The sequence below is a fragment of the Anomaloglossus baeobatrachus genome, chromosome 7, assembly GCF_048569485.1.
Source record: "Anomaloglossus baeobatrachus isolate aAnoBae1 chromosome 7, aAnoBae1.hap1, whole genome shotgun sequence".
In the NCBI taxonomy this organism is placed as follows: domain Eukaryota; kingdom Metazoa; phylum Chordata; class Amphibia; order Anura; family Aromobatidae; genus Anomaloglossus; species Anomaloglossus baeobatrachus.
In genome coordinates, this window is record NC_134359.1 from 70,573,766 (window position 1) to 70,598,927 (window position 25,162).

General features: G+C 49.4%; 1 protein-coding gene across 1 annotated transcript in view; it reads right to left on the reverse strand.

Moving 5' to 3' along the window:
• The window catches only part of CWC22 (CWC22 spliceosome associated protein), a 220,920-nt gene that overhangs the window by 22,798 nt on the left and 172,960 nt on the right, over nucleotides 1–25,162 (reverse strand). The window contains exons 16-18 of the mRNA XM_075318892.1: nucleotides 18,935–19,062; nucleotides 10,394–10,495; nucleotides 10,130–10,302 (exon numbers count right to left, since the gene is read on the reverse strand). Coding sequence (XP_075175007.1) covers nucleotides 10,130–10,302; nucleotides 10,394–10,495; nucleotides 18,935–19,062 — 403 coding nt within the window. The remainder of the gene's footprint in view (nucleotides 1–10,129; nucleotides 10,303–10,393; nucleotides 10,496–18,934; nucleotides 19,063–25,162) is intronic.

Consider the following 25,162-nt stretch of genomic DNA (forward strand, 5'->3'; position numbering starts at 1 on the left):
TTATGGTATTCAATGGTCAGGATACATCAAGAAATGTTAATTTTGCAGCCTTGTGAATTGTTAAAAAATAGGAGGAGCAGCAGTATCTGTAGTATGATGGTAAATTATTGATGGCAATTAGCTGGTAGACAAATCACTGTCTGCCAATAGACCACAAAACCTCAGTATTCTTCCTTCCCTTCTACTTATACAGGATGCTCAGAGCCCAATAACGTTTTCTAATTTAGACCCAGTATAGACCTTAGTAACTTGAAGGAGTTGTCCGGTCTGACATGACCAGTCTACAGCCTCTCTATGTGTCACTATGTGACTGGAGACTTGTGAATCCTCCTAGCAGACGCACTGTGTGCTGTGCGGAGTCACCGGTCTTGTGACCACAATTATGTGATATGCATGTTCCCGGATATAACCCGACTATTGGGCGCAGCCTCGTTCAATACACTTGTATTACATATATCACATGATTTATGGTAGCCCTGACAATTGCTTGTCGGAAGAGGTCGAGTACGTTCCCAAGATCAGTGTTAGCAGCGTTTTGGATGCAGCATAATTTTGCTGGGTCCAAAACGCTGCGTTGTACAGTACAAGCACAATGGATGGGATTCATAGAAATCTCCTGCCCACTGTGCTTCTTTTCTCCGTGTAAACTGACATATGGTGTGGCTTCGCAATCCACAGCATGTCAATGTATGCTTGTGGAGACCCGAGTGTTCTCGGCGGGGAGAACACAGTGAAGATCTGTTGCACCAAGAACCATGATCGTGGGCATGGACGCTGCACTCTCCCGCGGAGCACACACACATCTCCGCAAGAGGAATGACACTGTCTAGTACGCAGCATCTTTGAACGTGGGAACGTAGCCTTAGGCCATGTTCACCCAGGGCTTTTTTGGTAAGTTTTTTTCCTGGCCAAAACCTGATCTCGTGGCAGAAAATCTCCTTTGAGTTATTTGCATTTTTGGTGCGTTTTTAGTGGCGTTTTTGGTGCAGATTTGGTGCGGATTTGCTGCTTTTTTTTTCTACAATATGTGTTGTATCAATGAAAAAACGCAGCAAATCTGCAACAAAGAATTGACATGCTCATTCTTTGAAAACCTAACCAAAAATGCAGGTATTTGACAAAACAGTCAGGAAAAAAAAAACTTTTTTATTAGCATGGATTTGCATAAAACCAAGGCAAATCTTAAGCTAAAAAACGCAGCAAAAACTTACCAAAAAAGCCCTGTGTGAACATAGCCTTAAAGGGAACCTGTCACCACTTTTTTGCCCTATAAGCTGCGGCCACCACCACTGGGCTCTTATATACAGCATTCTAACATGGTGTATATAAGAGCCTAGGCCGCTATGTAGAACGTAAAAAACACTTTATAATACTTACCTAACGGTTGTGTGGTTGGCCATATGGCAGTCTCCGTTCTCCGGTGCCAGCGCCTCCTCTTTCGGCCATCTTCGTCCCCCTTATGAAGCCTGTGTGCATGACGTGGCTACGTCATACACACTCGCCGGTCCTGCGCAGGCGCACTAAAATACTTTGATCTGCCCTGCTCAGGACCTGAATGTCGGCGAGCGTGTATGACGGAGGACGCGTCATGCACCGCGGCTTCAGAAGATGGAGGACGAAGATGTCCGAAAGAGGTGGCGCCGGCACCGGACAACGGAGACGCCCATATGGCCAACCGCGCAACCGTTAGGTAAGTATTATTAAGTGTTTTTTTATGTTCGCACAGCGGCCTGGGCTGTTATATACAGCATGTTAGAATGCTGTATATAAGAGCCCTGTGGTGGTGGCTGCAGCTTATAGGCCAAAACAGTGGTGACAGGTTCCCTTTAAGGATCTATTATGCCTGATTTCAGGAGCGCCTCTCCCATAGAAAACACAGGGAGAGCTGGCTGAGATTGCTGCTGGAAAAACCATTGTTTGGCTAACAGCCATTCTGTTTAAGGGGGCTTACAAAAGAGAATCATCATAAGCTACAGAAATGCTTTATGCTGGTCTATTTTGTTATCCAAGTAAATTTTCTAGGAATGTCCAAATCTACGATATATTTCATAATCCAGCATCTATTATATAATACTAGAAGACAGATTATCTGCTAAGAGTTTCACATTTTACTGTCTTTTGCAGCCTAATGTTCAAAATGTCTTTGGTGTGTGCATTTGGCGATTAAACAGAATATATTGTATTATTTTGCCAATATGCTTTGCTAAATGTTTATTAGAGATGGACGAATAGTAACTATTCATGCTCGGATAATGCTTACTGAATGCGGAGTACTATTCCAATATTCATCACGACTAGAGTTGAGCGGGATGGCAATAATCCGGGGCCGGCGGGTCGTTAACAGACTTAAAAATAAATCCGATCCGCTCCGGAATCCGGTGCCCATATAAGTCAATGGGGACCGGAATCCGGAGGGTTAAAAAAGAGAATTTTGTTTACTTACCGTAAATTCTTTTTCTTATAGTTCCGACATGGGAGACCCAGACCATGGGTGTATAGCTTCTGCCTCCGGAGGACACACAAAGTACTACACTAAAAGTGTAGCTCCTCCCTCCGAGCATATACACTCCCCGGATGACAAATCCAACCAGTTTAGTGCCAAAGCTGAAGGAGGACATCCACCCATAAGTAGAGATAGAGTAAAACCCGGAATAACCGGAACCTCTGTCTACAACAACAGCCGGTGAAAACACACGGAACAAGAAAGCTGCCAACAGGCAACAGGGAGGGTGCTGGGTCTCCCATGTCGGAACTATAAGAAAAAGAATTTACGGTAAGTAAACAAAATTCTCTTTTTCTTCATCGTTCCTTATGGGAGACCCAGACCATGGGACGTCTCAAAGCAGTCCATGGGTGGGAAATAAACAGAAACTGAGAAGTAGGCAAACCTAGCTTCACGAATGGGCGACAGCCGTCCGAAGGATGCGTCTGCCCAAGCTCGCATCTGCCGAAGCATGAGCATGCACTTGGTAGTGCTTCGAAAGGGTGTGCAGACTAGACTAAGTGGCAGCCTGACAGACCTGCTGAGCCGTAGCGCAAGAGGCACCGACAGCTCTGGTCGAGTGCGCCTTAATCCCCGGCGGGGGAGGCACCTGAGAACATTGGTAGGCATCGGATATGGCCGACCTAATCCAACGAGCTAGGGTCGGTTTAGAAGCCGAGAGACCCTTGCGCTGACCTGTGGTCAGCACAAAAAGAGAGGTGCACCGCCTAAAAAACAGCGGTGCGTGACACATAGATCCGGAGCGTCCGCACCAAATCTAAAGCATGCAACGCTTTCTCAAAGCGATGCACAGGGGCCGAACGAAGGGAAGACAATGAAATGTCCTGGTTAAGGTGGAAAGGAGACACCACCTTAGGGAGAAGGCCCGGAGTCGGACGGAGAACCCCCTTGTCTTGGTGAAAAAAAACAAAAAGGGTGACTCCGAAGAGAGCACAGTCAAATCAGAGACTCTCCTGAGAGAAATTATGGCCACCAGAAAGACCACTTTCTGTGAAAGACGAAACAACGAAACCTCCCTAAGAGGCTCAAAGGGGGGTTTCTGTAAGGCCATGAGGACCAGATTAAGGTCTCAGGGATCCAGAGACCGCCGGTAAGGCGGAATGATGTGAGATGCGCCCTGCATGAAGGTGCGCACCTGGGCCAGCCGGGCGATACGCCGCTGGAACAACGCTGACAAAGCCGAGACCTGTCCCTTGAGGGAATTGAGGGACAGTCCTAGCTGCAGGCCGGACTGTAGAAAGGACAGGATGGTCGGCAAGGAAAAACGGCCAAGGAACATGGCCGGAAGAACGACACCAGGACAGGAAAATTCTCCAAGTCCTGTGGTAAATCCTGGCCGAGGAAGACTTCCGAGCCCGAGTCATAGTGAAGATGACCTCGGAAGGAATGCCTGAAGCCGTAAGGATTCAGGGCTCAAGAGCCACGCCGTTAATCTGAGAGCCGCAGAATTCTGGCGGAAAACGGACCGTCTGAGAGAAGGTCTGGCCGGTCCGGGAGATGCCACAGCACCTCTACGGACAGACGGAGCAGGTCTGGGAACCAAGCTCGCCTGGGCCAGTCTGGGGCGATGAGTACGACCCGACGGCCCTCCATTCTGATCTTGCGCAGGACTCTGAGCAAGAGAGCTAGAGGGGGAAACACGTAGGCCAGACGGAACTGGGACCAATCTGGAACCAGCGCGTCCGCTGCCAAAGCCTGAGGATCGTGGGAGCGAGCCACGTAAACCGGGACCTTGTTGGTGTGCCGGGATGCCATTAAATCCACTTCCGGAGTGCCCCGCCTGCTAAATTGACCGGAACACTGCCGGATGCAGGGCCCACTCGCCGCTGTCTACGGTTTGACGGCTGAGAAAATCTGCCTCCCAGTTTTCTACGCCTGGGATGTGGACTGCGGAGGACTTGGAGTCCTCCGTCCACTGAAGGATACGTTGAACTTCCAACATTGCTAGGCGGCTGCGAGTCCTAGGAGTACAGCCCTGACTTCCAGCACATTGATCGAGAGGACTGATTCGGACGGAGTCCAAGTGCCCTGTGCTCGGTGGTGGAGAAACACTGCTCCCCAGCCGGATAGACTGGCATCCGTGGTGAGAATCACCCAGGACGGGGCCATAAAGGAGCGTCCCTGGGACAGAGAGAGAGAGGCCGAAGCCACCACTTAAGGAGAGCTCCTGGTCTGTGGCGACAGAGCCACCAGCCTGTGCAAGGAAGAGGTCCCTTGTCCCAACAGCGGAGAATGTCCAGCTGCAGGGGACGCAGATGGAACTGGCAAAGGGAACCGCTTCCATTGACGCCACAATCTGACCCAGCACCGGCATGAGGTGCCTGATGGGATGACGGCGGAGCCTCAGCAGAGAGCGAACCGCCAGATGAAGGGACTGCTGTTTGACTAAGGGCAGCTTCACAAGTGCCAGCAGAGTCTCGAATTGCATCCCTAGGTACGTAAGTTCCTGGGTCGGGGTCAGAGTGGACTTGCAAGCGTGGCGAGAGTGAGCGAGACACTCCGCTGAGAGTGAGCGAGACACTCCGCTGAGAGTGAGCGAGACACTCCGCTGAGAGTGAGCGAGACACTCCGCTGAGAGTGAGCGAGACACTCCGCTGAGAGTGAGCGAGACACTCCGCTGAGAGTGAGCGAGACACTCCGCTGAGAGTGAGCGAGACACTCCGCTGAGAGTGAGCGAGACACTCCGCTGAGAGTGAGCGAGACACTCCGCTGAGAGTGAGCGAGACACTCCGCTGAGAGTGAGCGAGACACTCCGCTGAGAGTGAGCGAGACACTCCGCTGAGAGTGAGCGAGACACTCCGCTGAGAGTGAGCGAGACACTCCGCTGAGAGTGAGCGAGACACTCCGCTGAGAGTGAGCGAGACACTCCGCTGAGAGTGAGCGAGACACTCCGCTGAGAGTGAGCGAGACACTCCGCTGAGAGTGAGCGAGACACTCCGCTGACAGTCTGCACTGGATGAAGCCCTGACTAGAAGGTCGTCCAGGTAAGGAATCACTACCAACCCCTGGAGGAGCAGAACCGCAACCACTGCTGCCTTGACCTTGGTGAATACACGAGGGGCCGTGGCTAACCCAAAGGGGAGAGCCACGAATTGGAAATGTTCCTCTCCAATTACAAAACGTAGCCAACGCTGGTGTGAAACTGCGATTGGCACATGCAGATAGACATCTCTGATGTCGATGGATGCTAAGAAATCTCCTTGGGTCATTGACTGATCGCAGAGATTCCATGCAAAATTGCCGCACCTGAACATGCTTGTTGAGAAGCTTGAGATCCAGGTTGGAAAGCACCGTCCTTTTCGGGGACTAGGAAGAGATTTGAGTAGAAATCTCAGAACCGTTCCCAGTCGGGAACTGGTACAATTACTCCATTGGCCTGCAAGAATGCCACGGCCTGTGAGAAGGCGGCGGCCTTGGAGCAGGGGGGAGTTGACAGAAAAAATCTGTTTGGCGGGCTGGATAGAATTCTATTCTGTAGCCGTGGGAGATGGTAACCCACACCCACTGATCAAAGACGTGTTGAAACCACACGTCGCCCAAGAGGAAGAGCCTGCCACCGACCAAGGACGTTACTGGCGCGGAGGAACGAAACCTCGACTGGTTCCTGCCCTGGACAGGTTTCCTGGGTTGTGGCATGGAAGTACTCTTCCTGCCAAAAGCTTCCTTAATAATTTCATCCAGTTGTTCACCGAATAGACTGGTCCCAGCAAAAGGGAGTCCAGCAAGGAACTTCTTAAGAAGCATCTGCCTTCCACTCTCGAAGCCACAGGAACCTGCGGATAGCGAGGGAAGTAGCCGAGGCCACCGCAGTGCGGTGACAGTCTCCAGCATGGCAGACATGGCATAGGATGAAAAGACTGAAGCCTGGAAGTTAAGTCGGGCATAAAGTCCCTGGTGAGGGAATGCATCTCCTCCCGAGAAGCAGAGATGGCTTTGAGAGCCCGCACTGCTGCAAAAGATGGGAAGAACGAGGCCCCTGCCACCTCATATACAGATTTGGCCAGAAGGACAACCTGGCGGACAGTGGGATCTTTAGAGAGGTGCCGTCAGCCACTGATACAACTGTCCGGGCTGAAGTCTAGACACCGGAGGGTCCACCCTTGGTGAATGAGCCCACTCCTTGACCACCACTGGTGGAAGGGGGAAACAGTCATCAGAACCACGCTTTGGGAAGCGTCTGTCAGGACAGGCTCTGGGCTTGGTCACAGTGACCTGAAAGCTGGAGTGGATAAGGAACACACTCCTTGTTTTCTTAGGCAAGGTATACTGATGCTTTTCTGCCAGAGAGGGGTGCTCCCCTGATACAGGCGGATTGAGGTCCAGTACAAATATAATGGACGCAATCAAATCATTAGCATCTGCGTTACTTTCGGACAGATCAATGGGGTACATGGAGAGTGTCCGAGCCCCCAGTAAAGGCATCCTCCTTGTCTTGCGAGTCAGCTCGTGAACCAGAGCCGCGGGGCGAGGAGGGAAAGGGGACCCTGCGTCTCCATTTTAGGAGGACGGGGTCTGAGACCAGATGAAGAATCCTCTGTGAGCTTTGCTGAGCGAGCCGTAGCAGCAGAAGCGCCCTGAGAAGGGGGCTGATGCATGCTCAGCAGTGTCCGGGACAGCTGTCCCCTGGAGAGAGGGATTCTACCCAAGCCGGGGGTTCAGCCACCGGAGCCGGAGCAGCCGGAGGGACCACTGGGGATGAGCTTCCAGGCTGCGGCACCACTATGTTAGGCAGACATCACAATGTGGTTATGTGCTCGGTACAGGCAGTACGAGCCTACATGCAGTGCATATTAAGAACAGCCTTGCAGCCCTGCTCTGATATGAGACATGCTGCAGAAGTGGGGGCTCTGTCCAGAATGACCCCCAGCAGAGTATATAAACAGAGTATATAAGCAGCTGCACAACCGGAGGTTGTGGCTGCCAGACCGTTTAACATAGGCACATCTCTGTGCCCTCCAGATCCCCCAGAAGTGGGGGCTCTGTCCCAGGCCCCCATTTGTCACAATGTGTTATGCAGACATTGAGAACGCTGAGAAAATGGCGTCCGCAGCGAGGAGAGGGGGCGGGGCCTACTCTGAGAGCAGGACGGAGGGCAAATGAGGCATACAGGGGAGGGAATCTGTCCTCAGTGAGGAGTGTCCCTTCCCTGTGCTGAACAGCCGCTGGGCTGAGCCACACTGTCCCCTGCACTGACTGACATGCAGGGGTAGAGAATCGAAACTAGGCCTCAGGCGAAGCCGGGGCCTAGATTTAAACATGCGGCCAGCGTTCAGGCACCATCGGCGCGGTTCTCCAGTGAAAACTGGAGAACCGGCCGGAAATGTTACACAGTTATATAACACACTCTCCCCAATATATAAAGTACAAGGGACCCCTGGAAAGACCACATTCTGTGGTAATAACGTCTCAGTACTTAGCTTGTGAGACGCAGGTGCCAGGTCCCTGGGGGGTCATCGCTCCGTCCGGCAGGATCCTGAAAGGGCTGCGGATGGAGACCGGTCTCCTGCAAAGCAGTGAGAACCGTGATGGCTCTCACTTCAAGCCAGAGCCTCAGGGGATGGTGAAGGAGCGCGGCATGAAAAGGGCTCCAGCCCTGAAATCTCTATAAGCTATGAAATCTCTGAAATCACAGCAAGGTTAACAAAACACACTCCCCCCTCAATAAATGTACAAGGGACCCCTGAATAACGTCTCAATACTTAGCTTGTGAGACGCAGGGCCATGTCCCTGGGGGGGATGATCGCTCCGTCCGTCAGGGTCCTGAAAGGGCTGCGGATGGAGACCGGTCTCCTGCAAGGCAGAGAGAACCGTGATGGCTCCCACTTCAAGCCAGAGCCTCAGAAGATGGTGAAGGAGCACGGCATGTGAAGGCTCCAGCCTTGTAACATCAACCTTAACAGCACCGCTGACACAGTGGGGTGAGAAGGGACATGCCGGGAGTCCAGATTGGACCCGCTTTTCTTCCAAATCTTTGAAATCAAAAATCAAAAATCAGAGGATGCATGTGTGTGTGTGACCTCCTGAACACAAAGCATTGAATTGGTTGGATTTGCATCCGGGGAGTGTATATGCTCGGAGGGAGGAGCTACACTTTTAGTGTAGTACTTTGTGTGTCCTCCGGAGGCAGAAGCTATACACCCATGGTCTGGGTCTCCCATAAGTAACGATGAAGAAAAAACGTTTGTGGAGGGGCTAGGGGGCTAGCAGCGAGCGCGGCATACTCACCGAGGCGCTGTCATGGTGGCACACTCCTTCCGGGTCATGCTGTTACCTTCCGGAGCCGACAATTCAATATTCATGGTTTTTCCCGCCCACCGGCGTGTGTTGGTTGCAGCAAGACACGCTCCCATCCTGAGTGGCAGCGTGTCAGCTAACTGCAACCAATCACAGGCGCCAGGACGGCCGGTGGGCGGGGAAAGCAGTGCACTGTCGGTCACGGTGGTAAACACACTCGGCAGCACAGTTATAGCGCTCGGCTGCAGCCCCAGCCATCGCGCAGTATCTGTGCTGTGTATCCAGTGCCCGGAGTGACACGTGCGAGGCTGCCGGGTGCTGCCAGAGCCCCTCGCACCTGTGATTCCGGTGAAAGTAAAAAAAACAAAAAAAAAAACGACGTGCGGTCCAACTAATCTTCACATCCAGCCAAGATAACGCCGGCCGGAGGCTGGTATATCCTCAGCCCGCAGCCGTCCGGTATGTCGCATCTGTTAGATGCGACATATCGGTGTGCGATACCGGCTCTTCCCGCTGGCGTGATGCGGTGCCAGTCAGGGTAATAGCAGGGGTTAATAGCGGCACATAGCTGCTGCTAAACCCTAGGTTTGTGATGGTACAGGCGTCTGTCAGATACCTGCATCACACTAACCTGTAAGTGACAGTAAATAAACACAGACACAGAGAAAAATCCTTTATTTGAAATAAAATACAAAACACTCCTCCTTCACCACTTTATTAACCCCAAACACCCTGCAGCTCCGACGTAATCCACAGGAGAAGTCCCGCGGCGACACCTCTGGCTCTGCTACATGTTAGAGCGAGCAGCCATAGAGCACGACCGCCCGCTCTGAGTGCAGCGTAGTACTGACCGCGATAAGCGATGACTGCACGGCAGACACTGTCACAGGCTGGGGGCGCGTCAGCCAGGAACCTATCACAGCTGAGAGGACGGCCGGTGGGCGGGGAAAACACGGAAAGCTGTGTGACTGCACAGGAAGTGAAAGCGCGACCCGGAAGCAAGTGTGCCGCCATGACAGAGTCTGGTAAGTATGAAACGCTATTTATTTATTTATTTTTTTTTCATTTTTTATTAATTGCCGGTTCCGGATCCTGCAGCCGGAATCCTGGGCCCGGGAATAGTGCTGAAACCGCGCGGATCCGGACATTTACAGCCCGGGCCCGCTCAGCTCTAATCACGACAAGAAAAATGCTCGGGTTCCCCACTGACTTGCATTAGGGTCGTTATTCGTGACGAATACCGGAATAGTACTTTGGGATTAGTTACGAATAATCCGAACACGAATTGTTACTATTCGCCCATTACAATGTATTATACTTCACAGTATGAAAGCATCACAGGCAAAGAAGTATCAAACAGTGGAAGGAAAAAAAAAATAATAAAGTAAGCACCTGAGTTGCTCCTGGAGCTGGACGATTCACTATCACTAGAGCTGGAGTCGCTGCTGGAGCCAGACGCTGAAGAGGACGAAGACTCTGAAGATGAAGAGTCTGATGACTCCACGTTCTGTTTCTGTGTCATGATCATTTTTGGTGCATTCTTCAGATGCTCCCGCAGCTCATCCCTGCATTTTCAGATACAAGAAGGCATTGGTGAAAAGAATAAAAATAGATAATTTCTTAAAACTTCATAAAGGAGGTCAAGTTCGGACTCACGTTAACCCTCCAAGGCCAATCGAAGTAAAAAAGTTTATAGCAAAGCGAGTATTTTTTGGATTGTCCATGGGCAGTAATCCTTGAAAGAAAGGTAGGAGAGTCCTGGAGAAAAAAAAAATAATTAAAAAAAATAAACAAGTGGGTATACATATAGAGCTCATATCAAAGATCAAAGCGAGTACCTAATCTCATATTTAAGTCATAATCACAATAAAAGGGGATGTATCAGAAAATGGCCTATTTAACCACATCTCGTCCCCATAATGGCTTTTTACATCCTACTGGAAAGTATCTTTACCCTGCGGGTACGGCTGTCTAAGGGCCAGTGCACACAGTGCGGTTTTATTATGTTTCACAAATTTTTTTCTATGCAGATTTGTCAAAAAAACCTGAAGGATTTCCTAGTCCCAGCAAAGTGAATGAGAATCCTGAAGTCCCCTGCACACGTTGCTTATTTTTTCCTCTAGAAGCCAGGAGCAGGCCATGACCCCAGATCTGTGACGTATCGTCCCCGAAGGGAGCACTTAGGAGCAAGTCAAGTGTCAATCAGATACTCTGATCTTCAATTTTTTGCACCTCTTCATTCACTTGTATTTAAAGGAGGAGGTGAGTTTTGACTATTCAACTATTCTTATCCCCTGTTATCTACTGTATACATTTGGTTACCTTTCATTGGAATCCTGTCTGTGAAGATAATGAGACTGCTGAAAAGCCCACTGCACAGAACAGGACTGAGTCTATCATAAAAACTAATGTCCAAAGCTAAAATTGCAGATTTACAAAATAAAATAAAAATATGTACATTATTGATTTTGTTCCTGAAAAAGGGGTTGCATGACTCAAAGCGTAGAACCATAACATCAGATACTTTAAGGCTATGTACCCACGGGAAAAAGTAACCGCGGATTTTACGCAAGTACAGACACTCCCCATGTTATCCAATGGGATTTGGGGAGTGCTGTGTCAATGCTGCGGTATTTGTGGCTGCAAAAAATGCTGAGGATTTCCCGCTGCCGCATGTAGCTGCATGTTCATTATTCATGTGGAATTATCTGCGGAATTCCCGCTCCTCCACTATGGAGATACAGGGAGGGAAATTCGCAGGAATTCCACACGAAATCCACAGGTTTACCGCAACAACTCCGCAGATATACCGCAGCAATGGATAGCTGCGGATTCCGGGGCGTTGCTGCGTGAACTTGTGGAAAAAGAGAATTTTGTTTACTTACCGTAAATTCTTTTTCTTATAGTTCCGTATTGGGAGACCCAGACCATGGGTGTTTAGCTTCTGCCTCCGGAGGACACACAAAATACTACACTTAAAAGTGTAGCTCCTCCCTCTGAGCTTATACACCCCCTGGTGAGGAGAACCAGCCAGTTTAGTGCAAAAGCTGAAGGAGAATAGCCACCCACAAGTAGAACAGAGCAAGAACCGGAACAACCGGAGACTCTGTCCACGACAACAGCCGGTGATAACACGCGGAACAAGAAATTGCCAACAGGCAACAGGGAGGGAGCTGGGTCTCCCAATACGGAACTATAAGAAAAAGAATTTACGGTAAGTAAACAAAATTCTCTTTTGCTTTATCGTTCCTTTGGGAGACCCAGACCATGGGACGTTCCAAAGCAGTCCCTGGGTGGGAAAGAAACAGTATAAACTAAGAAGTAGGCAGAACCTAACTTCACAAATGGGCGACAGCCGCCTGAAGGTTGCGTCTGCCCAAGCTCGCATCTGCCGAAGCATGAGCATGCACTTGGTAGTGCTTTGAAAAGGTGTGCAGGCTAGTCCAAGTGGCAGCCTGACAGACTTGTTGAGCCGTAGCCTGGTGCCTGAAAGCCCAAGAGGCACCGACAGCTCTGGTCGAATGTGCCTTGATCCCCGGCGGGGGAGGCACCTGAGTACTCTGGCAGGCGTCCGAAATGGTCGATCTAATCCAACGGGCTAAGGTCGGCTTAGAAGCAGAAAGGCCCTTGCCCCGACCTGTGGTTAGCACAAAAAGAGAAGTGCACCGCCTAAGTGCAGCGGTGCGAGACACATAGATCCGGAGAGCATGCACCAGATCCAGAGTATGCAGGGCTTTTTCAAAGCGATGAACAGGAGCCGGACAAAAGGAAGGTAGGGTAATGTCCTGGTTAAGGTGGAAAGGAGAGACCACCTTAGGAAGAAAGTCCGGAGTCGGACGGAGAACCACCTTGTCTTGATGGAAAACTAAAAAACGTGACTCCGAAGAGAGCGCAGCCAAATCCGAGACTCTCCTGAGGGAAGTTATGGCCACCAGAAAGGTCACTTTCTGTGAAAGACGATACAAAGAAACCTCCCTAAGAGGCTCAAAGGGGGGTTTCTGCAAAACCGTGAGAACCAAGTTAAGGTCCCAGGGATCCAAGGGCCGCCGGTAAGGCGGAATGATGTGAGACACGCCTTGCATGAAGGTGCGGACCTGAGCCAGCCGAGCGAGACGCCGCTGGAACAGAACTGACAGAGCTGAGACTTGTCCCTTGAGAGAGTTGAGGGACAGTCCTAGCTGCAGACCGGACTGTAGAAAAGACAGAAGGGTCGGCAAGGAGAATGGCCAAGGGGGATGGTCGGTAAAGCGACACCAGGACAGGAAAATTTTCCAAGTCCTGTGATAGATCTTAGCGGAGGAAGACTTACGGGCCCGAGTCATAGTGGAGATGACTTCAGGAAGAATACCAGAAGCCGTCAAAATCCAGGACTCAAGAGCCACGCCGTCAATTTGAGAGCCGCAGAATTCGGGCGGAAAAATGGACCTTGCGAGAGTAGGTCTGGACGGTCCGGGAGATGCCATGGCATCTCTACGGACAGATGGAGCAGGTCCGGATACCAAGCTCGCCTGGGCCAGTCCGGTGCAATGAGGATGACTCGACGGCCCTCCATTCTGATCTTGCGCAGGACTCTGGGCAAGAGAGCTAGAGGGGGAAACACGTAGGACAGACGAAACTGGGACCAGTCTTGAACCAGAGCGCCCGCGGCGAATGCCTGAGGATCGTGGGAGCGAGCCACGTAAACAGGAACTTTGTTGTTGTGACGGGATGCCATTAGGTCCACGTCCGGAGTGCCCCATTTGCGGCAGATTGACTGAAACACTGCCGGGTGCAGGGACCACTCGCCACCGTCCACGGTTTGACGGCTGAGATAATCTGCCTCCCAGTTTTCCACGCCTGGGATGTGGACTGCGGATATGGTGGACTTGGAGTCCTCTGCCCATTGAAGGATGCGTTGTACCTCCAACATTGCCAGGCGGCTGCGTGTCCCGCCTTGGTGATTGATGTAGGCAACAGCTGTCGCGTTGTCTGACTGGACTCGAATGTGCCTGCCCGCCAACAGGTGGTGAAAAGCCAGGAGAGCTAGAAGCACGGCTCTGGTTTCCAGCACATTGATTGAAAGGGCTGACTCGGACGGAGTCCAAGTGCCCTGCACTCTGTGGTGGAGACATACCGCTCCCCAGCCGGATAGACTGGCATCCGTGGTGTGAATCACCCAGGACGGGGCCAGGAAGGAGCGCCCCTGGGACAGGGAGAGGGGCCGAAGCCACCACTGAAGAGAGCTCCTGGTCTGTGGCGACAGAGCCACTAACCTGTGTAAGGAGGAAGGCCGCTTGTCCCAACAGCGGAGAATGTCCAGCTGCAGGGGGCGCAGATGGAACTGGGCAAAGGGAACAGCCTCCATGGACGCCACCATTTGACCCAGCACCTGCATCAGACGCCTGAGGGTATAACGGCGGGGCCTCAACAGAGAGCGCACCGCTATCTGGAGGGACTGCTGTTTGACTAAGGGCAACTTCACAAGTGCCGGCAAAGTCTCAAACTGCATCCCTAGGTACGTGAGGCTCTGGGTCGGAGTTAGAGTGGATTTGGGCAGATTGACCAGCCACCCGAATTGGGCTAGAGTGGCGAGAGTGAGGGAGACACTCCGCTGACAGTCTGCGCTGGATGAAGCCTTGACTAGAAGGTCGTCCAGGTAAGGAATCACTGCCAACCCCTGGAGGTGCAGAACCGCAATCATTGCTGCCATGACCTTGGTGAATACCCGAGGGGCCGTGGCTAACCCGAAGGGGAGAGCCTTGAATTGGAAATGATCTTCTCCTATTGCAAAACGTAGCCAACGCTGGTGTGAAACTGCAATTGGCACATGCAGATAGGCATCTCTGATGTCGAAGGATGCCTAGAAATCCCCTTGGGTCATTGAGGCAATGACTGATCGCAGGGACTCCATGCGAAAGTGCCGCACCTGAACATGCTTGTTGAGAAGCTTGAGATCCAGGATGGGCCGGAAGGTACCGTCCTTTTTGGGAACTAGGAAGAGATTGGAGTAGAAACCTCTGAACCGTTCCCGGGCGGGAACCGGTACAATCACTCCGTTGGCCTGCAAGGCTGCCACGGCCTGCGAGAAGGCGGCGGCCTTGGAGCAAGGGGGAGTTAAGAGAAAAAATCTGTTTGGCGGGCTGGAAGAGAATTCTATCCTGTAGCCGTGGGAGATGATATCTCTCACCCACTGATCGGAGACGTGTTGAAACCAAGCGTCGCCAAAGTGGGAGAGCCTGCCACTGACTAAGGACGTCGCCGGAGCGGGCAGAGAGTCATGAGGAGGCTGCCTTAGTGGCAGCACCTCCTGCGGTCTTCTGTGGACGCGCTTTTGGGCGCCAGTTGGATTTCTGGTCCTTGGCTGAGTTAGTGGACGAGGCCGAGGGCTTAGAGGACGACCAGTTGGAGGAACGAAAGGAACGAAACCTCGACTGATTCCTACCCTGGGCAGGTTTCCTGGTTTTGGTTTGTGGCATGGAAGTACTCTTCCCGCCAGTAGCTTTCTTAATAATTTCATCCAGCTGTTCTCCGAACAGCCGGGACCCAGCAAAAGGGAGCCCAGCAAGGTACTTCTTAGAAGAAGCATCTGCCTTCCACTCTCGAAGCCACAAGATCCTGCGGATAATGAGGGAATTAGCCGAAGCCACCGCAGTGCGGTGAGAAGCCTCCAGCATGGCAGACATGGCATAAGATGAAAAAGCTGAAGCTTGGGAAGTTAAGGCAACCATTTCGGGCATAGAGTCCCTGGTGAGGGAATGCATCTCCTCTAGAGAAGCAGATATGGCTTTGAGAGCCCACACTGCTGAAAAAGTCGGGGAAAACGCGGCCCCCGCCGCTTCATACACGGATTTGGCCAGAAGGTCAATCTGCCGGTCAGTGGAATCCTTAAGGGAGGTGCTATCAGCCACCGACACAACGGTCCGGGCTGAGAGCCTAGACACCGGAGGGTCTACCTTTGGGGACTGAGCCCACTCCTTGACCACCTCAGGTGGGAAGGGAAAACGGTCATCAGAACCACGCTTTGGGAAGCGTTTGTCAGGACAGGCCCTGGGTTTGGTCACAGCGGCCTGAAAACTGGAGTGGTTAAAGAACACACTCTTTAGTCTCTTAGGCGAGGTAAACTGGTGCTTTTCTGCCAGAGAAGGTTGCTCCTCTGATACTGGCGGATTGAGATCCAGTACAGAATTAATGGAAGCAATCAAGTCACTAAGATCTGAGTCACCCTCGGACAGATCAATGGGGTACATGGAGTTAGCCTCCGAGCCCCCTGTAAAGGCATCCTCTTCATCCTGCGAGTCAGCTCTTGAATCAGAGCCGCGGGAGGAGGAGGGAGAGGGAACCTTGCGTCTCTTCTTAGGAGGACGGGGTCTGGGCCCTGGTGATGAATCCTCTGTGAGCTCCGAACCTAAAAGACCCATAGCAGTAGGGGCACCCTGTAACCATATTTAACAAAGTCCTGGACAGAAGTCCCATGGACTCAGCAAAAGACTGGGAGATAGACCTAGAAAAGGATTCTACCCAAGCCGCGGGTTCAGCCACAGGAGCAGGAGCAGCCTGAGAGACCCCTGGGGGTGAGACTCCAGGCTGTGGCACCGCCAAGTTAGAGCAGACATCACAATGAGGATAGGTGCTCGGTTCAGGCAGCTGGAGCTTACATGCAGCGCATACAGAATAAAGCTTTGGAGCCTTGCTCCTCGTGTGAGACATGCTGCTGGAGTGGGGGCTCTGCAAGAGAATGAACCCCAGAGAGAATATACAGAGGTCCACAACCAGAGACCGGTTGTGGCTTACCAGACCGCTGGAGCGGTGTTGTGTGCCCTCCAGATCCCGAAGCCCGGACCCCCAAGCACAGCACTTCAGCAGGGATGCAGAGTGCAGGCCAGCGCCAAGTGAACTCTGTCTGAGAAGATGGCGGCCGGAGCGAAGAGAGGGGGCGGGACTTGGCTTGAGAGCGGGAACTGGAGGGCCATAGAGACCTACAGGGGAGGAGACACGCACAGCAGTGGGGAGTGTCCCTCCCCTGTGCAGAACGGCCGCCGGGAGGAGCCGAGCCTGTTCCTCTGCATGAATGACATGCGAGGGCAGAGAACAGAAACTAGGCCTCCGGCAAAGCCGGGGCCTAAATTTGAGCGGCGAGGCCGACGCGCAGGCACCATCGGCGCGGTTCTCGGGCGACAGCTAGAGAACCTGCCGGAAATGCCAATAAATACAGTAAGCACACTCTCCCCAACAATAAAGTACAGGGACCCCCAAAATATAAACGTCTCAGGTACTTAGCTGCTGAGACGCAGGGCCAGGTCCCTGGGGATGAGTGCTCCGGTCCAGCAGGGTCCTGAAGGGCTGCGGATGGAGACCGGTCTCCTGCCAGGCAGGGAAACCGTGCTGGCTCCCACTTCAAGCCAGAGCCCAGGAGGGATGGTGAAGGAGCACGGCATGTAAGGCTCCAGCCTTTGAAATCAACCTTACAACACCGCCGACACAGTGGGGTGAGAAGGGACATGCCGGGGGTCCAGACGTGGACCCGCACTTCTTCAATCTCATTCCAAAAGGAAAAAATCATATGAGAATGCATGTGTGGATGTATGCCTCCTGAACACAAAGCGATAAACTGGCTGGGTCTGCTCACCAGGGGGTGTATAAGCTCAGAGGGAGGAGCTACACTTTTAAGTGCAGTACTTTGTGTGTCCTCCGGAGGCAGAAGCTAAACACCCATGGGCTGGGTCTCCCAAAGGAACTATAAAGAAATACATGCAGAAAAGTCCGCAGGTACGATCTCCCGTGGGCGCCTTAATCTCCATCGATCTTCAGTGATAGTCTTCTGGCAGCGCGGATTAACCCTTTTCTTCCACCCACTTCTATGTAGATAGAAACACTTTTTAAAAGCTACAATTTTCACCCTGACCGCTAATCCTTATCATTGGTTGGCAAGTTATGTAGAGGGCTTTTCAGCAGTCTCATTATCTTCACAGATAGGATTACAATGAAAGTTAAACCATCTATACTGTGCACTGTAGATAAGCGGGGATCAGAATAGGTGAAGATCAAAGCTCACCTCCTCTTTCTCCCTTAAATAAAAGTCAATGAAGAGGTGCAAAAAAGGAAAGATTTCAGTTTCTCTTTTGTTTTTAAGAGATCAATAAGAAAAATAAAAAAACTAAATATCAAACATTAAAAAAATATACACTTGCCATCAAAACTTGATTCCAGCAAAAAGTTAATTTTTTGACTTTCCTATGGCATTTAACCTTATATAGTTTGTAGAATAGAATTCTTGTGCCGGAAGATTTATCATTTACCAGAAAACTTTATCAGTGTTTTATATAGAACAGGTGGATGTATACAATCATACAATTCTAGTCTTTTTCTTGATATCCCTTTGTGGCAATAGGTCTTCGGGGGTAGATAGGTAAATGCAGGTATCAACCGCTAGTGTGATAGGATCAGCATGTTCTAATTACATAATGATTTTCCTCTTCTTAATGTTGGACAATACCTATAAAGCATAGGACGCCTGCAACAAATCAATTGTCATTGCTATAACTTTCATCTTCATATTAGCTAGAGGATCAGAAGGGGTTAAAGCCGTGCTGCTGTACACACAAGATGAATGCTTCGATCTTTGATATGTGACTTTAAATCAATGCTTTTCGGAGCAATTTTCCTTCATCAGGATCATAGCGTGATAAGTGTGATAAGTGTGATGATCCTGATGAAGGAGAATTTCTTTGAAACACGTTGATTAAAGTCAAATAGAAGATGAATGCTTGGATCCTTGATATGTGACTTTAATCAACGCGTTTCGGAGTAATTCTTCATTGGGATCATCACATTTACATTTATTTATCATGTGATGATGCTGAAGAAAGAGAATTACTCCGAAACGCGTTGATTAAAGTCACATATCAAAGATCCAAGAATTCATCTTCTATATATAGTAGCGCGGTTTTAACCCCTTCCAATCCTCTGGCTAATTGAAGTATCCGTCATACACGAGCCTGCAGCAGCCGTTTAGCCAAGGTTTATTCAGTGGTTGTGTCTGACACAACCCCTCCAGGTGAGCAAAACCATATTCTAGGTTTCGCCTTGAACCACATATCAGACCCTATTGCTCTTGTTTTCTCCTCATTTAGCATCTTCACATGGGAGTCCCCAGTATTTCAGATTTCATGAAGGCAAGGCTCGACTGGCTGAAAAGGCAGGCGAGATAGAAATACTTACATATCCTTCAGTCTGGCGTTGAGTTTTGGAAGCCCCATATATTCACACAGTTCCTGGAAGAATATTTTCACAAATATTCTACTAGATGACGTTGTGGTTTCTTCACTAAGATTTATGCACTCGAGAACCTGCGATATAAAAAGTGGTAAAGTAAATATATACAGGGATAACATAACACATGACAGAAGATGATCGCTGAAAAGCAATAGAAAGATACAAGGAAATTATGGTTTTGAATGCAAGATTTCCAGAACTGGGTGAATATAGCCAGATAAAAGCCTGTGTCTATTAACATCGCAATGCTTTTAGTTGGTGTCTACTTTTTACAGCCTGAAAACAGAATTGGATAATTGCACTTGATGTCTTTCACTTAAAAAAAAAAAAGTAATGGAGAAGAATAAAATTGTTTAAAATATAAATTGATAGTTGTAATGAATGCATTACAAAAAAAACAAGTCCAGCCAAATAAAAATTTTCTTAAAAGGGAACCTGTCAGGTGCAATATGCACCCAGGATCACGAGCAGTTCTGGGTGTATATTGCTAATCCCTGCCTAACCGTCCCTGTATACACTGGCATAGATAAAGACATCTTTAGAAAAAAGTACCGTATTTTTCGGACCATAAGACGCACTTTTTTCCCCCCAAATGTTGGGGGAAAGTGGGGGGGTGCATCTAATGGTCTGAATGTAGGGCATGGCTGCGGGGAATGAGGGTGCTGTGGTGGAGCAGGGCATCGGGGGCACGAGCAGGCAGCAGCGCCTGCCGTGACATGGGCCCGCTCATTAGATATGCACGCCCATCCTCCCGCCCATCTCTCAGCGCTGAAGCCAGAGCTGCTAGGTGGGCGGGGTAATGAATGGGGACGCGCGCATAATTAACAGTCGGCCGTGATCACCCCTGGCAACTACAGCCTGGAGTGATCATGTGCGGCTGTATTCACTGCCCCCCGCGCATCATCATCAGCACGGGGTGCAGTGAATCAATGTACTCACCGTTCCCCTGCAGCATTGCGATGTCCTCCAGTCTGCCTGCCGCGCTGTGTGGACTGGAGACTAGCGGTGCTCACAGCGATGACGTCATCGCTGTGCGCACGTGTGTCTTCACAGCCGCGCCGGCAGACTGGAGGACAATACATCGCAGTGCTGCAGGGATCGTGGCCGGCTCAATACAGCACTGCCGGCACAGACAGGAGGAGGAGCAACGCTGCGTGGAGCGAGGAAAGGTGAGTGTAAAGGTTTATTTATTTTTTTTGTGTGTGCCGCAGGATGGGGGTATATGAGCAGGATGATGGGGGTATATGAACAGGATGATGGCATATAGCAGGATGATGGGGTATATCAGCAGGATGGGGCCATATACCAGGATGATGGGAGTATATGAACATGATGATGGCATATAGCAGGATGATGGGGTATATGAGCAGGATGGGGCCATATACCAGGATGATGGGAGTATATGAACAGGATGATGGCATATAGCAGGATGATGGGGGTATATGAGCAGGATGATGGGGGTATATGAGCAGGATGATGAGGTATATAGCAGGATGGGAGCACATACTAGGATGCAGTATATAACAAGATGGGGCTATACCAGGATGAGGGACATAAATATATACACAAGGCAGGAGGATCATTACCATGATGGGGTACCTTAGTAGAGAATTTGGGGACATTACCCCCATAACAGTGTCAGCGGCAGATCCTCGCCCCATAACAGTGTGTCATGACCACATTTTTTGCTTAAAATTTTATTTTCCTATTTTCCTTCTCTAAAACCAGGGTGTGTCTTATGGTCCGGTGCGTCTTATAGTACGAAAAATACGGTATTCTTAAAGATCCTTTATGATATGCTAATGAGCGCAGGGACTAGTCATAAGGGCGTTCGTTCCGTCACTCATTCCGCCCTCTTAGCAAGTTAGCACACCCACAGGGGCGTCCTAACATGCTATTCAATGCCCATTGCCTAGCGTCATCAGCGGTGACGTGCGTACTTGCGTCCATTGTCACCACCTCAGATGCCAGGTTTTGGGTCAATGCTCATGATCAGAAGTCCCAGCACTTCTGGTCATGTGCACTAGACCTCTCTGAAGCTGAGACATGTACACCCGGCTTCATACTGCGTATGACCAGAAGTGCTGGAACTTCTAATCATGAACACTGACCCTAAGCCCCGCGTTCTGAAGCGGCGACAACGGACACAGGTACGCGTGTCACCGCTGACGCATGTTAGCACGCCCCTGTGGGCGTGCTACCAAGCTAAGAGGGCGGATTAATCGGGGGAGATAACGACCTTGCGACTACTCTCTGCGCTCTTTAGCATAACATAAAGGATCTTTAGAAATTATTTTTCTAAAGATCTCTTTATCTATACTAGCGTATACAAGGACGGTTAGACACGGATAAGCAATATACAGTGGAACCTCGGTTTATGAGTAACTTGGTGTGCGAGTATTTCGCTATACGAGCAAAGCTTGCTGTAAATTTGTAACTCAGTTTACGAGCAAGGTTTGCTGTACGAGCAAATACTCACCGGACACACTCCCGGTTCCGCGCTCTGACCCGCTTTTGCAGTCCACACAAACACACACATATTATGCTCACCTTACCTTCCGTCCCCTCCTCAGCCTCCCGGTTCTTGTAGTTCGCTGGTGCAGGATGTGTATCGGGTAACCATCGCGACGATGGAGGAACTTCCGCTGTCAGCCGCTTCTCAAAGGCAGCGCACTGGCCAATCAGAGGCAAGCAGCTCCTGCCTTTGACGTCAGCGCTCTGTCAGCGGAAGCTCCGGCATCGGTCGCGATGGTTACCCGATACACATCCTGTACTGGTGACTACAAGAAGCAGGAGGCCAGCGAGGGAATGGAAGGTAAGGTGAGCATAATGTGCGTGTGCATGCGTGTTTGTGATTGTTCTCGTAAACCAAGGTTCCACTGTACACCCAGAACTGCTCGTGGTTCTGGGTGCATATTGCACCTGACAAATTCACTTTAAAATGGCTTTAACCAGTTTAAAAAGCAATACTCACCCTCATCGATCGCCCACAGCTGCAGCAAACGTTTACCCTTGTCTCCGCTGGTCTCTACTTTCTGGTTTCATTTCGACATATCGGCTGATAAGGGTCATTTCCGGTGTGTCGAATAGAATTAAAAAGCACAGACCTGCAGGGGTCGGCATTGTAATGGGAAATTTGGGACATACTCATGGTGGAGTTTTACAGCTTTAAATATTTGTAACTTGTTTGAGCCCTTTATAATAAAAAAAAAAAATCATTTTAATCAAAAGGAAAAGCACTGATTGCAGTGATTCTGACACAGCCTTGAATAAACAAGGGGGGAAATAACTATAAAAGCTGATCAAGATTCAATCAGGTGTCAAAAAAAATCTAGTGTTTCCAAAGAAAACACGAGTATCATCAAAATGCTGATTAGTACTACGCTCATGCATGTGCTGCACAATCATAGCATTACATGTCACTGTCTTAAACTCTGCATAAAACAATAATACAGGGGAATAAAATAAACTTTTTCATATATTTTATCACAGAAATCTGCTTCTTTCGCCGCTTATGAACAACCTCTCCTCCATAAGAGCTCATCATCCACTCTGGAAAAATCAGATCATCCAACTTGCCCAAGGTAAGATGGACTGCAAGGACAGTCAGGTGCCAGGTTATAAAGCCCAAAGATAAGAGGCAGATGAATATACGGCTTCAAGCGACTGCTTTAAACAGAATCTGTCAGCAGCTTTTTGCAGTGTAAGCTGGAGACAGCATGCTGCAAGGGTTAAGAAAGAATTCAGGAATGCCTGTCTTGTTAAAGTCCGATCTGTTGTTTATTAGCGATGTTTGATTAAGCAGCAGGACCCTTATCATTGCTCAGACTATAATGTCACTCGCACGGCTGTCCAGCATTCACCCTCCTCTGATTGACACCTCACTGTCAATTCTATTGAGAACTTGGTGTCGGCAGGGGCAGCTTTGGTAAATCTAAAAATTTTGATTATGTTAGAACGGCTGCACCCAGTAATCTAAAGCCTACTTTACATGTGTCGATTTCTCGTGCGATCGCACCCGCCCCCATCATATGTGCGGCACGGGCAATTTCTTGCCTGTCTCGCACAATGTTGTAACCCCCCCGTCACACGTACTTACCTTCCAAACGACCTCGCTGTGGGCGGCGAACATCCACTTCTTGAAGGGGGAGATACGTTCGGCGTCACAGTGACGTCAAGCAGCGGCCGGCCAATAGAAGCGGAGGGGCGGAGATGAGCGGAACGTCAACATCCCGCCCACATTGCCGGCGGGTGCCGCGGGACGCAGGTAAGCTGTGTTCATCGTTCCCGGGGTGACACATGGAGCGATGTGTGCTGCCTCGGGAAAGATGAACAACAGGACGTGCGATTTTTTGAAAATGAGCGACGTGTCAGCGATGAACGAGAAGGTGAGTATTTCTGCTCGTTCATAGTGGTCACACGCTACGATATCACTAACGATGCTGGATGTGTGTCACTTACAATGTGACCCCGCCAACATCTCGTTAGATATATCGTAGCGTGTAAAGCCCGCTTAAGTGATACATTGCTGGATTCAGAGTCTCTTTGCCTACATCATGCTGCTCTCAGATGAGGTAGCACAAACCTGCTGACAGATTCCCTTTAAGTCACTCCTCACTCATGGGTTGGATTCTCAGCCTCTCATGCTGTTGCTTTTGTCCCATGTGCTACAGAGAAATAAGATCCTGAATATTTCTATTAGATCAGGAATATTTCTATTTCTGTGTACAGGAGACATAACAGCTTGTCTGAACTCACCAGCTCAGAGAAAACCGCAAATGGGAAAAATAGCCTGTAGACAGGAAAACCGGGGATCAATGTGGGATGCAAATAACATAATGGTCAGAAATAGTCATATTCTTCATGTATAAACATGAAAGCCTATTCTAAAAGATACCTGAAGTGCCAGGCAAGCTTTAAAGGAGTTGATCTCGAACTGCGTAAAGAAAAATAAATGTGGCTACATACTAAAGAAACAAAAAAAAAATAAATGATTGGACATCCTACAGGTGAAAGAATATAGGATTAGAGGGCAACATTAAATACATAAGCAATTGTGTATATCAAAAGTTAAAAAAAAAAAGTATTAGAAAAATAAGACAGCAGCCAATCATAATTGCTCAAATTTCAAATCTGCTTAAAACAGAAAACTAGAATCTAATTGGTCGTTATGTGCAAATGTGACACAAAATATCCTTCAAAAGTGGGCTGCACTATCCTTCGTGGTATAACGGGGGGAAACTTGAAAGCACCAGTTATTTGATATAGGAATAGCTGTGTCACACAGTATTGGACTTAAGGAGCATTTTTCCTGGACCCTGGTTAAAATTGGAAGTAAAGTGACCTAAAGTGAAAAGTTTTGCGATCATTTCATGTCACAACTTGCTTCTCTCACCAGGATTTTGCTACCACATTTCAGAGCAGCACAAAGTAGGAGCAGAGATCCTGATTCCAGCGTTGAGTCACTTACTAAGCTGCTTGCTGCAGTTTGATAGAATACTGCTTTATCTGCTGAAGCTCTGCTAGTCTTCTCAGTGATGAGCATCTAGTATAAAGTGAACCACGTGCATAAGTTATTGCTTCCCTGGCCCTGACCACTGACTGATTGACATTTTTTGCCTATGCACAGTGTAGTGTAAGCAGAAAACTGTCAATTTATGGCACAAGTGGGTTTAAAAGAAGCTCATCATTGAGAAGACTAACAGAGCTGCAGCAGATAAAGAAATATTTAATCAAAAAATATAGCAAGCAAAACAGTAAATGATACATTGCTGGAATCTGAGTCTCTGTGGCTATTTTATGCTACCTTCATATTGGGAACCACTAGGGTTATTTGTCACAGTTAAATGGAAGATCTACAGTTCACAATTACTAATTTTGGATAGCCTGAAATGTGAGAATTTGCAGATCTATGTGGACTTGTGGGCTGGACAATAGGCTTTAAAGCATACAATACCTGTACAGGACTCTAAAAAAGCCTTTTATTGTAGGCTAGCTACAGCGAGATATACAATTGATCTTCTTATATAGAGTGGATTTTGGCCTGTGAGTAGAAACATTATAATATGTGCACAAATGTACAAGGAATGAATTTAATAGTGAAATACAGCTGAAAGCTCTATAGCTTAGACCGCGAGCAATTGAAAAAGACAATTTAGAAACAAGCAAAGCCAA